Here is an 18398-nt window from a genome sequence, read left to right as displayed (position 1 = left end):
AACAGAGGGGAGAGAAGAAGGGAAAATCAGAGCAGCTTTTGGTGTGTCTTAGTTGAATAAAAGAGCCACATGCCAATCTGCTGTCAACTGTCCCTGAGGGCTCAATTCCAGGTACTCTCAGAAATTGTAAGCCTCTGCATCTCCGTGTTTCCTGGGATTTAGTGCCTGTCTAGTCCCCGGTGCACTTGGTCACCCCATCCAGCCTCTGACCTTGTCATTTTTCCTCAGCTCTAGGTCAGTGGTTTATCTGAGTAACTCATCTCAGGAGAAAAATGCCTTGGGTCTCTGCCAGCCTGCCCAGGACCCTGTTAGCAATAAGGATGGGCAGCACTGCAGACACTCAGATGGTGGGTAGCCTATTCTTAATTCACCACCACCCAGCTTGGTGTCTCTATCTTGAATCTGTGATTTGACTCTGAAAAATAAATGCGTCTGGGGCCAAGGATGACTCAGCACAAGCCTGTCAGCCTGAGTTTGGTCCCTGAGACCCATCTAACGATGGAAGAGGAGAGACAACTCCCCAGGGAAGTCCTCAGACTTCCACACATACATGCATGTAACACACACACACATACATTTTTTAAAAGGCCAGACACGGTGGTGTACACCTTTATTCCTAGCACTCAGGAAACAGAGGCAAGTGGATGTCTGTGAATTCAAGGCCAGCCTGGTCTACAGAGTGAGTTCCAGGACAGCCAGGGCTACATAGTTATATCTTGTATCAAAATTAAAAAAAAAAAAAAGATAAATGGACTTGGAAAAATCAGTGAAGGAGGGCCTGGGCAGGGGCCAGCAGAGCAAGGCTTGAAGAAAGCTTCAGAGAACAAAGCCAGGCAGAAACGAGCTTGCTTGGGGCAGACCAGAAAGCCCCTTGGCCGCTCAGTGGCTCAGTTGTTCCTGATCAAGGACTGCTGTGGGGTTGGGTTAAGCTGGGTTTTTGCAGGGCTGAGAATCCTACTAGGGACTGGCACATGCTAGGCTTCTGCTGTGCACTCAGCTACATCCCCAGCACTCTGTTTTTAAATAGCAGCTTTACTAAAATGATTTATATAACATTTAAAAGTCACCTTTTTGATATGGTTTTGATGTGCTTCTCAGTCTTTACTGTACTAAATTTAAGGTGTTTTAGACATTCTCTGCCCCACTCCTCAAAACCCACACATTAGTGTAGTGGAGAGCTGTGGGCCGGCTTCCTGCCGCCCGGCTTTCGGTCACCGGCTAGCTTAGCCCCAGAAATAACAACACACAAACTGTATCATTTAAACACTGCCTGGCCAATTAGTTTCAGCCTCTTACTCACATTTTGACTAACCCATATCGAATAATCTGTGTAACACCACAAGTGGTGTCTTACCGGGAAAGATTCAGCATGACTGACCTGGTGGCTGGCTTCATCGCATCTCTCTCACTGAGGAGAGGCACGACAGTCTGCCTCAGAGAGGCGAGGCATGGCAATTTATCTCACTTAGGAGAGGCGTGGCATCTGACTGAGCCATCTACCTCACTTCCTTCTTCCTGTTCTGTCTACTCCACCCACCTAAGGGCTGGCCAAGGCAGTTTCTTTATTAAAACAGAAGACCCTCCCACATCACATAAGGACTCCCTGTCCTTCTTGCCATCAATTGCAGCCATAGACCTGCTTTTTGTCATTAAAGCTTTGCCTGTCATGAACGTTTGATGTAAATTTGATCATACAGCGTATAGTATTTTGTCTCATCTTCATCTTAGCAAAATGCCGTTGAGGTCCATCCAGGCTGTAGCGCGTGTCTGAAGAGCATTGCTCCTTGTCATGGCTGAGCAGCGTCCTTTGGAGAGGCTTCATTTTGTTTATTCATTTTAGTTGAAGGACATGTGTGCTCTTTCTCTTTTTCCTTTTACAGGTCGTGTTTCTGTGGACATTTTGTATACAAGTTTCTGTCCTCTTAGATAAATGCCTGGAATGGATTATTTGGCCATATTGTGGCTCCATTAGGGACACACATCGGTCACTTAGAGGTTTTTGTCAGAAGCACTAAAATAGAAAAGAATGTCATTGGCTTCCTGGTCTTTTTGTTCGTCTGTTCACATTCGCTCATTTTTTATTCATTAGCTTGTCCTGTCATTTTTCTGCGCAGTGACGAGCTAGGGGCTGTAGGCAGGGACTGCTCATTCATTTCCCAGCTGCTCAATCCAAATAACCACACAGAAACTATATTAATTACAACACTGTTTGGCCAATGACTTAGGCATATTTTTAGTTAGCTCTTACATCTTGAATTAATCCATTTCTATTAATCTGTGTATCGCCACGAGGCTGTGGTTTACCGGGTAAGGCTCTGGCTGGCATCTTTCTCCTTTGGCAGCTATATGGCTTCCTTCCACCTACTTTCTCGCTATATCTCTGTTCGGATTTCCCGCCTGGCTTTACTCTACTAAGCCAATGGTCAAAACAGTTTCTTTAATAACCAATGGTAATAAAACATATTCATAGCATACAAAGGAGAATCCCATATCAGGGGAAAGCATGGGCACTACCACACAAATGCCAGAAGAGAAAAAGAACCAGAGAGGGCCCTGCCTCCAAGAACTTTCCAGTGTGCGGGGGAGACTGTCTACAGCTCATATCCCTAACCAGAGCCCAAAAAGAATGTGCCTGTGAACGCCTTAACTCCAACCATGTGACAGCCTGGAGCAGGCTGCAGTGCAGCCCCAAGTACCTGCTGCAGGACTTACAACCCCAACACCTGCCTTGCTCTACAGTGTCTATCCCTGCCATGCCCCTCTGAAGCACAGTTGTCTGCCTCCCAGCTTAGCTTTGGCCGGTAGTGCCCCTGAACTTTGTCTTCTTGGGACCCAGCACAGGTTACATGATGAGCTACCTTCACACATGGTGAAGCCATGGTGCTGTGCATCTCTTCTCTCCCCCTTGAACACCCTGGTTACAAATGCTGGGCAGTTCCCTTTGGGACCCCAGCTGGTTGTCTCTTTCCTATGGGCATTACATCTGGCTACACAGGATGATATTCTGGAGATACCTGTTGGTGGGTAGGTGAGCTAGTGAGCAAGTGAGCACACAAGCTGATGGCACTGCTCTGCTTCGGAGCTTCTATAAAAAGTCCTCTTCCTGTGTTGTTGTTGGGTGGAACAATAGCTTTATCCCCTACCAATGAGCTGAGTTATGAAACTAAGTTATGACTGGTGACTGTATCTGGTGCAGGGTTGGTAAGCTGGTAGACACCAGCATGGACATTCAAGCCATCCAGCTTCCTGCGCTGCAGTACCAGCATGAGAGGCGGGCAAGTGACTGGGCTCTGGATAGTAACCTGTGTGGAGTGATGGACCCAACAAACGGCATTGGAGCCCTCATAGAGGAAGAAGAAGCCATGCTCAAGCTCAACACAGGGGTGAGCACCTGGAGCTGGGACCACACAAGACCAGCTCGGGAAGGTTATCATTCTCTGAACTCCTCATCTTAGGGGAGGCAGGGGCAGTCCATAGGGCAGAGGTGCTCCACATGGCAGGGGTTCTCCACACAGCAGGGGTGCTCCACACGGCAGGGGTTCTCCATACAGCAGGGGGCCGGCCACACCACATGGCAGGGGTTCTCCACACAGCAGGGGGCTGGCCACACCACATGGCAGGGGTGCTCCACATGGCAGGGGGCCGTCCATACCACACGGCAGAGGTGCTCCACATGGCAGGGGTTCTCCACACAGCAGGGGTGCTCCACATGGCAGGGGGCCGTCCACACCACATGGCAGGGGTGCTCCACATGGCAGGGGGCCATCCACACAGCAGGAGTTCCAGTAGAAAATTGAGGGCAGATTAGTAGGTCGACGGGGAGAGAAAACATTCAAATGGCTTTTTTATTTGGTATTTTGTGAGAAAAGAGCTCACTCTGTTGTCCAACAGCTTGGCCTCAAGCTGGGATCTTCCTGGCTCTGCTTGTAAGGGCTGAGATTACTGATGTACTATGCCATTCCCGGCTGAAATGTCTTGATGTTCTAGCTTGGGCACTCACAGAAAACTGTGTGTTTGCTTTTAACATTGAAATTGCCCTGTTGGGGAAGCCTGCGTTATGCCAGGATCCATGCTACCTGCCTTGATAGCCATCTAATGAGGTCAGAGAGCAGCAGGGAGGACTCTGCACCCATTTTAGAGTCAGAATAGTATAATCCAAGCCTGGTGGTGGTGGCACTCACCTTTAATCCCAGCACTCGGGAGGCAGAGGCAGGCGGATCTCTGTGAGTTCAAGGCCAGCTTAGTCTACAAGAGCTAATTTCAGGACAACTAGCAACTAGGACTGTTACACAGAGAAACCCTGTCTCAAAACAACAACAACAACAAAATCCAGAATAGTCTAACCCAAATTCAAATAGCCCAGCATGTGCAAAGTCTGGTCCTGGGAGTTTGATCCTTCAGAGGTCAAGAAGGAAAGATGTAGCGCAGGGGAGTCCAGGGAGGCAGTGTCTGCTGTGTATAAACTAGACCAAAGTCTTCTCTGTGATGAAAGGCAGGGAGCCCCAGCCAGACCCTCAGTACTCTGAGAAAAGAATCTGCCAAGCTTCTGTGGCTACAGTGAGACCTCACAACCCCCTGTGCCCTCCCAGTTTTTGAGCTCCACCCATGGCCCCACATCACCACAAATTGTTCCTGGTGTAGCAGCCTGGGACAGTGTCACCCAGAGTTCCACAGAGTGGTGTTACTTGGGTCAGCACTTGGCCTGCGGCCAGCCCCCATGTCATCTACTTCCCTTCTGCCACAGCTTGCCCTCCACTGCCAGCAGTTCTGGGCCATGTTCCTGAAGAAGGCTGCATATAGCTGGCGGGAATGGAAGATGGTAGCGGCTCAGGTCCTGGTCCCCCTGACCTGCATCACCCTGGCCCTCCTGGCTATCAACTACACCTCAGAGATCCTCGATGACCCTCTCCTGAAGCTGGGCCTGGACGAGTATGGCAGAACAGTTGTGCCCTTCTCCGTCTCCAGCAGCTCTCAGCTGCAGCAGCAGTTGTCTGAGCGTCTCAAAGACATGCTGCAGGCTGAGGGCCAGGAGCACCGTGAAGTGCTGGGTAAGGAGTAGCCGGGGCATGGGGTCCAGTGGTGCTGACAGCATCAGTGCTGTCTCTAGGGTGGGTCGTCCTTCACTGTCCTTTGCCTTCATATCACAGTTAGCAGCTTCCCTGGGGTGGCCACCTCTATCACGGCAGTCAGACTTGCCTTTGAGCATCACCAGATGTTCCATAGGCTAGAGCTCATGCTCCTAAATCAGGGGAAATATCCCTGGGGTACCAGAGGCACAGGCACAGTTAGGACTTAGACACACCCAGTCTTCGGAACCTTTTATAAATAAAATGTAGGGGCTGGTGAAATGGCTCAGCAGTTAAGAGTACTGGCTGCTCTTCCAAAGGACATAGGTTCAATTCCCAACACCCACATGGCAGCTCACACCTGTCTAACTCCAGCTCTAGGGGATCTAACGCCCTCACCCAGATATAAATGAAGCCAAACAAAATGCAGAAGTCCAGTGATCTCTGCATAACTCCTCTTTGTGTATAGTCTAGGCTGCTGATAGTGCGCCGTCATGAGATGTGGTGCTTTCATCCAGCACCTTGGAATTTAAAACTGCCTTGAATCTCTGGTAGCTATAGATCAGGATTGCCCCAGGCTTAGAACTGCCATGTTCTGGTTAAATGGAGTGTCCTGGCAGGTTTTTTTCCTTCTATTGCTCCCTCCCACATTGTGACCAGCAACCCTGAGGTTCTGTGGACTGACTGATGGCAAAATTACAGTTTCTTCTTGGTAAATGGGCGATCATATCAGCAGTTGAGAAGCTGTCAGCACCATGTGGTGGGCACCGCTGGCCCAGTGGAGGTCCCAGGAGAGCCCAGTGTCCTATCTCCCCTGTGCCTGTACTGAGTCCCCGAGAGTCATTGGGATGATGGTGGTGCTCCTGTTTGTCCCACCTGGTATCTGACACCGCGTTATTCTACAGGTGACCTGGAGGAGTTCCTGGTTTTCAGGGCCTCAGTGGAAGGGGGTGGCTTTAATGAGCGGTGCCTGGTAGCAACATCCTTCCAAGATGTAGGAGAGCAGACAGTGGTCACCACCTTGTTCAACAACCAGGCATACCACTCCCCAGCCACGGCCCTGGCCATCGTGGACAATCTTCTGTTCAAGCTGCTGTGTGGCCCTCGGGCCTCCATTGAGATCTCCAACTATCCCCAGCCTCGGAGCACCCTGCAAGTTGCCAAGGACCAGTTCAACGAGTACGTGTACAGCTTTCACACCCACTCAGGTGTCCTTTGTGGGTCATTGGGACAGTGTCAGAAATAAGGCTTGGTATATTGCAGAATGATGATGTATTTACCTTAGGTGCTGCTGCTGCTTGGCCAAGGTCACTTCAGCTGCTCAACAAACCAGATTCCAAACACCCATCCCACAGGGTCTGTGGTCAGAGGATCCAGTGGGCATCTTTGCCTTCTCTTCCTGGCAGGGTTCTTGGTAGTAGAGCAGGGGCTATGCTTAGAGCTCTAGAAAGGCAATTGCATCCATTAGACTACAGACTGGAAGGCCCAAAGAGCAGGCTAAGGGGCACAGAATCTTAGAAGATACCAGTTGTTCGTGAACATGTCACCCACAGCATACAATATGCAGTCAGCCACTTGTTTGTGTAGCTAGAGGTGGCCCCTTCACCTCAGTGTCATTTTGTTAAATTGTCCCCAAAACAGTTCTGAACTCTCCAACAGTCACTCATCCTTTTAGACGGAAGTTTCTGTCCTGCCCAGTCCTGTAGCCATTCAGTCCCAAAGAAACACACAGAGGCTAGTATTAATTGTAGACCATTTGACCTGTTGCTCAGGCTTGTTATTAACCAGATCTTACAATTTAAATAATCCATAATTCTTACCTGTGTTTAGCCAATTGGTTTAGTGTCTTTTCTCAGTGAGACATTCTCATCTTGCTTCCTCTACATCTGGCTTGTGACTGCGTCTCTGACTTTCCTCTTCCCAGGATTCTCCTAGTCTGGTCACCCCACTTATACTTCCTGCCTGGCTACTAGCCAATGAGCGTTTTATTAAACCAATACAAGGGACAAATCTTTACAGAATACAAGAGTATCATCCCACAGCACATCCTCCCAACTTTCAGTCCTCAGAACTGCTCACCTCCTGTTTCTGTAGGGCTTCCTGTTGTGGTTATTTCTTAGAAATAGAATTGTATATAGCACATGGCCTATCAGCTCCTCCTTCCCCTGCCTTCCCTTGTTTTTCCTTGCCAAAAACTTTTGGGTTGGGGGGCGTTGTTTTGTTTTTCAAAGACTGTGTTTCGCTGTGTAGTGTCCCTGACTGTCTTGGAACTCACTCTTTAGACCAGGCCGGCCTTGAACTCATAGAGACCCACCTGCCTCTGCCTCCCAAATGCTGGGATTAAAGGCTTGTGCCATCATGGGTTTTGTTGTTGTTGTTGTTGTTTAGTTTTTTTTTTGAGACGGTGTCACTATGTAGTTCTGCTGTCTTGAAGCTCATTATGTAAACCAGGCTGGCCTTAAACTCACAGAGATCCACTGCTCTGCCTCCACAGTGCTGGGATTAAAAGTGTGAGCCACCACACCCAGCTTAATCCTACTCTTTATCCCAATACCATTTATTGAGATGATCTGAAGATTTTTAAACCCTGAAGTAAAGCTTTCAGAGCCCATTTCTAGAAGGTGTTGCTGTTGACTCGCTGTAGAACACAGGATGTAATAGGAAGGGGGATTTGTTTACCATAGGGACGCAGGAACTTAGCAGTGAGGTCTAGCTAGAGACGATCAGAGAGCAGGGCAGGAGCTCCCAGCTGTCACAGTGACAAACAGAAGTGTCCCTGAATGCACAGAGATAGTGGTTTAGAAACTCATAGAGAAGCCTAGGGGAGAACTCTGTCCTTGTTCATTCGGGACACCAGTAGGAGCCATCCTCAGGGAGTGGGGTTCTTCCTTATCCCCCTTGAATGGTTTGGCAACTGTCCATGGATTTGGATGGTAATGACCAAGGGCTCAATCTTTCCCACTACCCAGACGCACTGTGCTCTGCCCTCCCCAGGGGCCGGAAGGGATTTGACATCGCCCTCAATTTGCTCATCGCCATGGCATTTCTGGCCAGCACGTTTTCTGTCCTGGCAGTCAGTGAGAGGGCTGTCCAGGCCAAGCACATTCAGTTTGTGAGCGGTGTCCGGGTGGCTACTTTCTGGCTTTCCGCTCTGCTGTGGGACCTCATCTCCTTCCTCATTCCCAGTCTACTACTTCTGGTGAGTGCTGGGTGTGCCGGTCCCTGCCCTGCACACCCAGGGAACACACTTGGGGTCCCCTTGCAAAACCAGGACCATCAGGGAAGCCCATGTAGCAGCTGAATTCTGATCAAGAGGACAGTTGGAAACACCAAGTGTTTACTTCCGTGCCCTTTGATAGGCAGGGACTGGGCTAGCTGTCCTGGTTCTAGCTCCAGTAACCAGGAAACTGCTTCTTAGAGAGGTCCCAGGATGAAACCATTAGGTCTGACAGAGTGCCGAGAGCTCCCAGCATTCCCTTTCCCTGGCCCTGGTTCCCACTAGCCTGTGCACTGACCGCCCTCATCTGTGCTGCCGCAGGTGGTGTTCCGAGCCTTCGATGTGCAAGCCTTCACGAGGGACGGCCACCTGGCGGACTTGCTGCTGCTGCTCATGCTGTACGGCTGGGCCATCATCCCCCTCATGTACCTCATGAGCTTCTTCTTCTCGGCTGCGTCCACGGCTTATACCAGGCTGACCATATTCAACATCCTGTCCGGCATTGCCCCCTTCATCATAGTCACTGTCATGCGCATCCCAGGTGGGAGACTGGGCACCACCCTAGGCCACTGGCCGCCCACTTAACCGCTTTGTACAAGAGACCCCGTTTGCCAGTCACGGTAGTGGGAGGGTGTCTGGAACATTCTCCCAGGGGCCACACAAGGAGGAACCACTTTCTGGGCTAAATCCTATCTGCCAATGCCTGATACAGGGATACCTGAGACCTAACCTCCCTTCCCCAGATCTGTCCTCAGGCGGATGTATCGTGTCTGCCACTAACTTGTCTGTACCTCTTCACAGCTGTGAAATTAGAAGAACTTTCCAGAACCTTGGATCATGTGTTCTTGGTGCTGCCGAACCACTGCCTAGGCATGGCAGTCAGCAGCTTCTATGAGAACTATGAGACTCAGCGGTACTGCACATCCTCACGGTTCGCTGCCCGCTACTGCAAGAAGTACAGTGAGTGTCCAGGTCTCACCCTTGGCTGCCAGAGCTTCTCCAGGCCTTGCCCAGCGAAGGGGCTTAACCTAGCCCTTTTTCTGCTCCCTATAACAGTATCAGAGGCTGAGCAAGTTATAGATTGAAGAGGTTCTCACTGTCCTGCAAGGACAAAGGCCCACTTCTGGGAGTGGTCATCTTGCTCACAGAATCCCAAAGATGCACAAGGCTTCATGTGGCCCAAGATGAGCTGACTCTTACGTGTCCTCTGGCCTCTTAGAAGGCCGTCAGGGTCCAGTTATGAGGCTTTGCCCTGCAGAACGTATTTAATGCTACTCACCTTTCAGAGGCCTTACCTTCGAACGCCACGGCTGGATTAAATTTCTACCTTTAAGGAAAATTATATGTATGGGTGTGTTGTCTGTAGGTGTTGCCTGTGTACCACTTTCATGCTTGGTACCCAGAGGCCAGAAAAGTTGGTTGTGAGCCACTCTGTCAGTACCAGGAATTGAACCTGGAATTGAATCCTCCTCAGGAAGAGAAGCCGGCACTCTTAACTGCCGTGCCATCTCTCCAGCCCCAGGTTTCCCCTTTTTAATACCTCACACTAGGGATTGCGTGCCAGCTGCATAACAGGGCTCGTACTCTGAATCATCACCTGCCCCTTACTTCTGCCTTCATGTTCTGGGCCTGCATCTGGACATCTGATTTTCCCATATGTCCTGGTGCCCTGCAGCTTCTAGAGCAGAATACCACAACCCGTGAGATAATCAACAGACATGTGATATCCGTAGTTAAAGTGGGGGCAATGCCGTGCCCCTCCAGAGGCTCAGGGGAGGATCCATCCTGCCTCTGTCTATGCACAGTCTCATTTCTTAACAAAGTCACATTCACAGATCGAGAGTTTGATGTGTTTGGGGATGGGGGCTTTTTACACTTGGAATGGTGCACACCCTCAGGCAAAAGTGCAGTCTCTCCCCTAAGACAGGGCCTGCCAGCCCCTTCTCTAAACTTGAATGCCTAGAGAGGGGTGTGATTAGGACGTCCTCACATCTCTGCCCAGTCTCAACTCAAAGTAGTGTGAGCAGCAGACAAGGCTGTAATTCGTGGTTGGTCCCTGGTCACAAGTGTACAAGGGACACTTCACATGGCAGGATTCTTCCAGAGCTGGAAAGTACCTAGACTCTTGTTTGACACTGACAGACACAAGGCATGCCCTCAAGAATTGGAGCATTGGTGGAGGGTCTGGGCATTGTGTGGCCTAGGGAGCTAAGGGCAGTGCTGGGGTCTGGGAAGGGATAGAGTATACAGCAGATGGCCCAGCCTTGCTCCTTGCCCTGCACAGACATCCAGTACCAGGAGAACTTCTATGCCTGGAGCACCCCAGGAGTTGGCAAGTTTGTGACCTCCATGGCTGCCTCAGGGTGCATCTACCTCACCCTGCTCTTCCTCATTGAGACCAACCTGCTGTGGAGACTGAGGACCTTCATCTGTGCCTTCCAGAGGAGATGGACTCTGGTGAGTGGCTCCTAGGCATGCTGGTAGATGCTCCCCACATCTGCCAGGAGCCTGAAACAGTGAAGGACTACCTCCCTATGAGCACAGCCTTGAAGCTTATGCACCTTGGGTATCCCTCCCATTTGTCACACTGCCTCCCAGCCAGCACATAGTGATGGCCCCTAGCGTGGTCAGATCCGAGTACACTGTCATAGCATGGGAGGGGGCTCAGCACCCATTATTTTCAAGGTCTGCCATAAAGCCTGGGATCCTGTTGCTGTGGAGCCTGGCAAAGACAGTACCTGAGCCACCTGAGGTGCCCAACTGGACAGTTGTTAACACATACCACACACACATACACACACAGAGAGAGAGAGAGAGAGAGATTTTCCAAATTAGGGTTTCTCTGTGTAGCCTGGCTGTCCCGGAACTCACTCTGTAGACTAAGCTGGTTTTGAACTCAGAGATCCAACTGCCTCTGCCTCCCGAGTGCTGGGATTAAAGGCTTTTGCCACCACCGTCTGGCCATATATTCATTTTTAATTAAGTAATCAATGTGGAGGTCAGAAAACAACTTGTGGGAATTGATTCTGTCCTTCTGCTATGTGACTCCCAGGATAGAACTTGGTTGTCAGTCTTGACAGCAGATGCCATCTTATTGACCCCACACATTCGGTCTCTCTGATATACTCTGTGGTTTCTTTCCTCCCTCACAAACAAGAACAAAGGCTGTCAGGATCACATTGGGTGTCCAGACCAGTCCGAGTTGGACTGACTTCTCAGAAACACTCAGCTCCTGACTGAGTCCCCGTGCATCTGATAGTCTTCCCTGACACGGGCAGTGGTGCAGACCTGTGCTCTCAACTACTCAGGAAGACAGCAGGCAGATGTCATGCGCTCAGTAGTTGAGGCTACCCTGAGCAACACAGCAGCACACATCTCTTTAAAGAGAATGAAATAATGAGCTCGCAAGATTTTCAGAGGGTAAAAGTGCTTGCTGGATAAGCCTGTCAACCTGAATTTGATCCCTGGAACTCATGCTGGAAGAGAGAACCAAGTCCTTTGGGCTGGAAAAACGGCAGTTAAGAACGCATACTTCTCTTTCAACAAAGTTCAGTTTCTGTTAGATGTCTGACAACCAACTACCCATAACTCTAGCTCCAGGGATATCTGATACCTCAGACCTCTGTGGGCTTTTCACATGTATGTGTACATGCACACACACACACACAATTAGAATTTTAATTTTAAAAAAGAAAAGAGGGTTGGAAGATGACTCAGTGGTAATGAATACTTGCTGCTCTTCCAAAGGACCCAGCTTCAACTACCAGCACCTCTATGGTGGCTCCCAACTGAATGCAACCTCCTTTCCAAGGGATCCATCGCCCTCTTCTGGCCTTCGCAGGCACTGCACCCATGTAGTAAATGGCTATACATGCAAGCTAAACAAAACCCATACATATAAAATATAAAAATTGTTTAAAAAAATAAATAAAAATTGTTTTAAAAACAGGATTTTGTGCCCTCTTCTGATCTCCACAGACACTAGGAATGTATGTGATGAATGCACATACACACACACACACACACACACACACACACACACACCAACCATACACATAATAAAAATAAATGAAAAACAAAAACAAAACAAAACCCTCTTCCTTCACATCCCTGATTATGGTTTTCTTCTTAAGTTCTACACGGTTCTTGTGTTAGACCTGATTCCCAGATACTGAGTTCAGCCGCTAAGACCACCTGCCTCTTATGAGAGAGTGTATACGTGAGGGGTAGGGTTGAGAAGTCCCATCATTTCCTGTGTCGACACTGGCGCCCGTCCTTCCATGGGGCTGGAATTCATATGTGTAGTCTTCTTCATCTTAAATAATCAGGCAGAATTGCAGAACCGGACGTCAGTGCTTCCTGAGGACCAAGATGTAGCTGATGAGAGGAGCCGAGTCCTGGTCCCCAGCTTGGACTCCATGCTTGACACACCGCTCATCATCAATGAACTCTCCAAGGTAACAAAAGCTCTGCCCTCCACCCCACTGGCCCTAGTGCCCCAGAAGCTAGTGGGGCCTAGAGGCCAGAGGTCCTACATTATCTTCAGCCTCCTCACCTGGGCTTTCTCGTCGACATCTTAAAGGTGTATGACCAGCAAGCACCACTCCTTGCTGTGGACAGGATCTCCCTTGCCGTCCAGAAAGGGGAATGCTTTGGCCTGTTGGGTTTCAATGGAGCTGGAAAAACCACAACATTCAAAATGCTGACTGGAGAAGAGACCATCACCTCAGGGGATGCTTTTGTTGGAGGCTACAGCATCAGTTCTGATATCGGCAAGGTAGGTGCAGCAGGAAGGCACTACTGGTCTGAGCAGTCAAGGGCCACCTGAGAGGCCAGGTAGACTTGTCTCTGGCTCACCGTGGGCATAGCAATGTTTGATATCAGGGCAAGGCCGTGACAGAATCAGGCTTAAACAGGTGGTAGAAAGGAAAGAAATGCTGGTCAAGGAAACATAACTTAGCTGTTTGTGTCCACCCAACAGTGTTCTGTGTCTAGAAATTACAAATATGGTTTGAAGGCCTAGAGAGAGAAAAGGAGTAATTGAGAAGGCCCAGGGCCCATTCAGGTTTCCACACATTGGACTGAAACCACAGTGGGAATGGACCAGGTACAGCCCACATGTCCCCTAATGCTTAGGGACAGTATAGAAGGCCCCTGTGTGCCAAGCAGAGCTGGAAAGGGGAAGAGGGATGACTATAAACCTGGAAGTTGACTCTCCTCCTAAGCGGGTAGCAGGGAGTGCTGGGCTGGAGGACGGGCCACCCTAGGCTTCTGAGATAGGAATACAGTGTCCAGGTGTGTGATCAGAGCAATGAGATATGAATACTGTGTGTGTGCAGGTGTGTGAGCAGAGCAATGAGGTGTGGATACTGTGTGTGTGCAGGTGTGTGAGCAGAGCAATGAGGTGTGGATACTGTGTGTGTGCAGGTGTGTGAGCAGAGCAATGAGATATGAATACTGTGTGTGTGCAGGTGTGTGAGCAGAGCAATGAGGTGTGGATACTGTGTGTGTGCAGGTGTGTGAGCAGAGCAATGAGGTGTGGATACTGTGTGTGTGCAGGTGTGTGAGCAGAGCAAGCAACCAGGTGTGACAGGAATTTGCAGGCACTCAAGGAATAAACAAACTCAGATTTCTTCTTTTTCTAGATTTATGTGTATGAGTGTTTTGCCTGTATGTATGTATCATTCCTGACCCATGGAGGTCAGAAGAGGATGTTGGACACTCTGGAACTGAAGTTACAGATAATTACAAATCACCATGTGCATACTGGGAACCAAACCTGGTCCTCTAGAAGAGCAACAAGTGCTCTTGACCACTGGGCTATCTCTCTAGCCTCCAAATTCAGATTTAAGATTTTTCAGTTGTCTGGTCAAGATTATAAAAAAAAACTTAACATGTTTAAGGATTAGAAATGACTGGACATGGTAGTACACACCTTTTAATTCCATCACTCAGGAAGCAGAGGAATGTAGATCTCTGTGAGTTTGAGTCAGCCTGGTCTACCAAGTGAGTTTCAATACAGTCAGATCAACATAGAAAGACAATATCAAAAATTATTATTATTATTATTAATTATTATTATTATTATGTCTTTCAAGACAGGATTTCTCCTCTGTATAATAGCCCTAGCTCTCCTGGAACTCACTCTGTAGACCAGGCTGGCCCCAAACTCACAGAGATTCACTTGCTTCTGCCTCCGGAGTGCTGGGATTAAAGGCGTGCTCCACCACGGCCCTGCTACAAATATTTTAAAAAGATTAGAAATGTATGCACAAGTAATATTGCTTGCAGTGATCCCCATCTGATCTTAAAATGAAGGGAAGGGTGACAGGTGCTGAACACATTTAACCCGAGGTCCAGAAGGAAAGTAGTGTGGGGGAGCTAAGCCAAAAGCTAAGAATTGTTCCAAATCAATTAAAAGCAGACTCTAGATCTACAAGAACGAAACTGTCTGGAATCTTCAGAACCTAGGCACAGCTGACCCAGCCAGTGGAAGGAGGGGCAAATGGCCCCCAGCTCACACTCACACCAGAGCCTGGACAGACCCAGTGCATCCTGACTTTGAGCATTACCAGGGCATACTTCTTATTAGAAGAAAAGCCCTGGAACACCAGGTGTTTGTTACTACCTGAGGAGTGAGGGAGAGTGTGAGCACATTTCACCCAAAAGGCTTTATATGTATGACAATGAAACCATCCTTTTTCTTATTATTTTGTTTTTGTTGTTTATTTTTAGTTTTTAAATATGTAATTATTTGTTTATTTATTTACTTTGGTTTTTCGAGACAGGGATTCTCTATGTAACAGCTCTGGCTGTTCTGGAACTCATTCTGTAGACCAGCCTGGCCTCCAACTCACAGAGGTCCACCTGCCTCTTATTCTGAGTGCTGAGATTAAAGGCATGCGCCATCATGCCCAACTAATGAAAACATTATTTTTTTTATTAATTTATTTTTTTATTTTTTTATTATACAATATTTTGTCTGTGTGTATGTCTGCAGGTCAGAAGAGGGCACCAGACCTCATTACAGATGGTTGTGAGCCACCATGTGGTTGCCGGGATTGAACTCAGGACCTTTGGAAGAGCAGGCAATGCTCTTAACCTCTGAGCCATCTCTCCAGCCCCTAATGAAACCATTTTTATGCTAACTGCCCGTGTAGTTGTCTGTCGTGGATCAGGCTCCCAGCTAGACCACTTGCTGGCCTGTCTGGTTCCTTTGGGAGCCTCCCTAAGATAGCCAAGTCCTTCCTGTGTCCCCACTTGGGTGCTGCTCAGAGAGCCTCAGCTGTGGTCAGGGCCTAATTACTCTCTTTAGACAACCCTGGGCAGACTCACTGGGGTGTAGACGGAGGGCAGGTATAGAAGCAGGCACCATGGCCAGGGTCGCTATGGTCCTCTGAGAGGAGATGGCATCTCAGACCCATTCCCTCCCACACCCTCATCTAGGTACGGCAGCGAATGGGCTACTGTCCCCAGTTTGATGCACTGCTAGATCACATGACTGGCAAGGAGATGCTGGTCATGTATGCGCGGCTCCGAGGCATCCCAGAGCGCCTCATCAGTGCCTGTGTGGAGAACACTCTGCGGGGTCTGCTCCTGGAGCCACACGCCAACAAACTAGTCAAGACTTACAGGTGCGACCTATATTTAGCCTCTGTTCCTATGAAATCAGTCCTGGCTCTTTGCAAAATAGCTTAGGATCTCCTTATCATAGAGCTCAAGTCAGTGGCTCCAGAGTCAGACAGTGCCATATGAGAGGACTTTCCTGTCCTTTCCTGCCGGGGCAAGCTGACTGACCCCTGGGCACAGCTCCCTCCAGGGCCTCCAGCCCTGTGCAGTGGGCTTTCTAGTAACTACTCACCTCCTCCCTCTCGCCTGGGATGCCTTAGTCACTGGGTGTGGCCTTGGCGATTCATGTTCATTATCATCTTGCCACCCACCTGTCACCCATCCATCTCCAGTGGTGGCAACAAGCGCAAACTGAGCACTGGCATCGCCCTTATTGGAGAGCCTGCAGTCATCTTCCTGGATGAGCCATCTACTGGCATGGACCCTGTGGCTCGGCGCCTGCTGTGGGACACTGTGGCCCGGGCCCGTGAGTCTGGCAAGGCCATTGTCATCACCTCCCACAGGTAGCGTTGCATCTGTGGGTCGGGGCAGAGCCAGAACAGGTGGCTGGGGTGGGACCAGGTGAACAAAGATACGGCAGCAGCCAGCACAGGACATTTCCCAGGCTCTGCATGTGGGCACATTCAGCGTGGGGAATCAGAATGGCCTGATCTGGGCACAGATACCCTCCTGTCTGTACAAGCCTTTGACATTCAGGGTGGGCATCAGCCTCCTCCAGCGGTGTCTCAGGCTTTCTCCCTTTCCCTAGTATGGAGGAGTGTGAAGCCTTATGTACCCGGCTGGCCATCATGGTTCAGGGCCAGTTCAAGTGCCTGGGCAGCCCACAACACCTCAAGAGCAAGTTTGGCAGTGGCTACTCCCTGCAGGCCAAGGTGCGGAGTGAAGGGAAACACGAAGTACTGGAGGAGTTCAAGGCATTTGTGGACCTGACCTTCCCAGGTGTGTGATGACTGGTGCTGGATGGGGCCTGGGCCTGTCAGGGCATGTTACCCCCTGACAAGGACCCCGGTCCATCCTCTCTGGCCTGACCCACATGGTCTCTTCTGTACAGGCAGCATCCTAGAAGATGAGCACCAAGACATGGTTCATTATCATCTGCCTGGCTGTGACCTCAGTTGGGCCAAGGTGAGTGCAGGCCCCAGAATCCCATAGGGGCCTGGGACTAAGAAGGACCTTCCAGGACTCCCTGTTCTGTGGCGATTCCAGGCTCTTTTCCAGGTAGAGTCAAGGTCTAGTTTTCATCTCTCACTCATCTTTACATCTATTGGGTTTGAGTTTTTATATGTAAAATATTTGAGGTGGAAAAAGAGAATGTTTGCATGAAAGGAAACTGGCCCCAGAGGTGGGACACAGTTTGTTCAAGGTCAAGCTCTGAGATCAAAGCCAAGCCTTGACTTCCATCTTACTACCCCCGCACAACCAGTGTCTTCCGAGTGACTTCTCGGGGGCTCTAGGACAACACTGGGCGATGATAGGTACCGTCCAACCTCCCATCAGCAGAGGACTCACTCTCTGGGTCCTGGGCTCTCTTACATGTAGCTTTTCTGTTTCAAAAGGTATTTGGTATCCTGGAGAAAGCCAAGGAGAAGTATGGCGTGGACGATTACTCCGTGAGCCAGATCTCGCTGGAGCAGGTCTTTCTAAGCTTTGCCCACCTGCAGCCTCCCACCACTGAGGATGGGCAATGAAGAACTCCCTGTTGCCTTCAGAGCACCGGGCATGGAAGGACGAGTCGGTGCCCAGCTGTGCACCCTCCCCTCCTAGTTTCCCTTTTCTTTCATTTTAATCATCACTTTTTCTATGATGGACATGAAAAACAATCAAGGTGATATGCACAAAATGGAGCAAGTGTGTCTGTCAGGACCTGCAGGCAGGAATCAGCATGCAGATTTCCACCCCTGAGGGCAGACTCTGGAACCGCAGCCCCAGACCTAGAGCCCCTTCCACAGCACATGCAGATAGGCCTTCCAGGTGCTGCTGCGGAGAAGCTGGGTCCTGAACATCTTTGCAGTGCTGTCCAGAGAGCCCCCAGGGACCTGTCCATGTTTACAGATGACAATAAGCTCCCCAGGGAGGAAAAAGAAAGCCAGCAGGTCTGAGGAGCTACAAGGACTTCCAGGCTGCCATGAATGAGCAGAAGCATTGCAGATCACTTCATGAAGGGAAGATACTGGGTATGACCAGGTGCTGAGACCTTGGCTCCCGGTGCAGCTGTGAGGCATCCTTGGGTGTCGATGATTCTTCAGGTATGGATACTGCACCAGGCTGAGCTGATCCTGAGCCAGATGTCATACCACAGAGCATCTGTAGCACAAGAGATGTGGCCAGACTTGAAGCACAGTCCTCTGTTCCCAGCTCTGTGCCTTCAAGAAGCTACCAGCCACAGGACAGTCAGGGACCACTACAGGGCTGAGCCGTGTCATCTCTTGAGGATACACTTACACATTGTGATTCTATAGAAAATAAAGGCTAAGGGGACATCATCA

General features: G+C 49.7%; 1 protein-coding gene across 9 annotated transcripts in view; it reads left to right on the top strand.

Annotated features, from left to right (window-relative positions):
- Abca3 (ATP binding cassette subfamily A member 3) overlaps positions 1–18398 on the top strand; it is a 56081-nt gene extending 37683 nt beyond the window's left edge. For all 9 annotated transcript variants that reach the window (XM_038325230.2, XM_038325232.2, XM_038325234.1 and 6 more), the window contains 14 exons: positions 3197–3383; positions 4745–5048; positions 5972–6245; positions 8061–8265; positions 8605–8824; positions 9085–9243; positions 10568–10740; positions 12612–12740; positions 12866–13060; positions 15730–15917; positions 16245–16415; positions 16661–16851; positions 16964–17037; positions 17469–18398. In XM_038325230.2, coding sequence (XP_038181158.1) covers positions 3197–3383; positions 4745–5048; positions 5972–6245; positions 8061–8265; positions 8605–8824; positions 9085–9243; positions 10568–10740; positions 12612–12740; positions 12866–13060; positions 15730–15917; positions 16245–16415; positions 16661–16851; positions 16964–17037; positions 17469–17600 — 2602 coding nt within the window. In that variant the 3' untranslated portion in view covers positions 17601–18398. The remainder of the gene's footprint in view (positions 1–3196; positions 3384–4744; positions 5049–5971; positions 6246–8060; positions 8266–8604; positions 8825–9084; positions 9244–10567; positions 10741–12611; positions 12741–12865; positions 13061–15729; positions 15918–16244; positions 16416–16660; positions 16852–16963; positions 17038–17468) is intronic.

Source organism: Arvicola amphibius, chromosome 4 (genome assembly GCF_903992535.2).
Source record: "Arvicola amphibius chromosome 4, mArvAmp1.2, whole genome shotgun sequence".
In the NCBI taxonomy this organism is placed as follows: domain Eukaryota; kingdom Metazoa; phylum Chordata; class Mammalia; order Rodentia; family Cricetidae; genus Arvicola; species Arvicola amphibius.
This window is presented reverse-complemented; position numbering and strand designations above follow the sequence as displayed.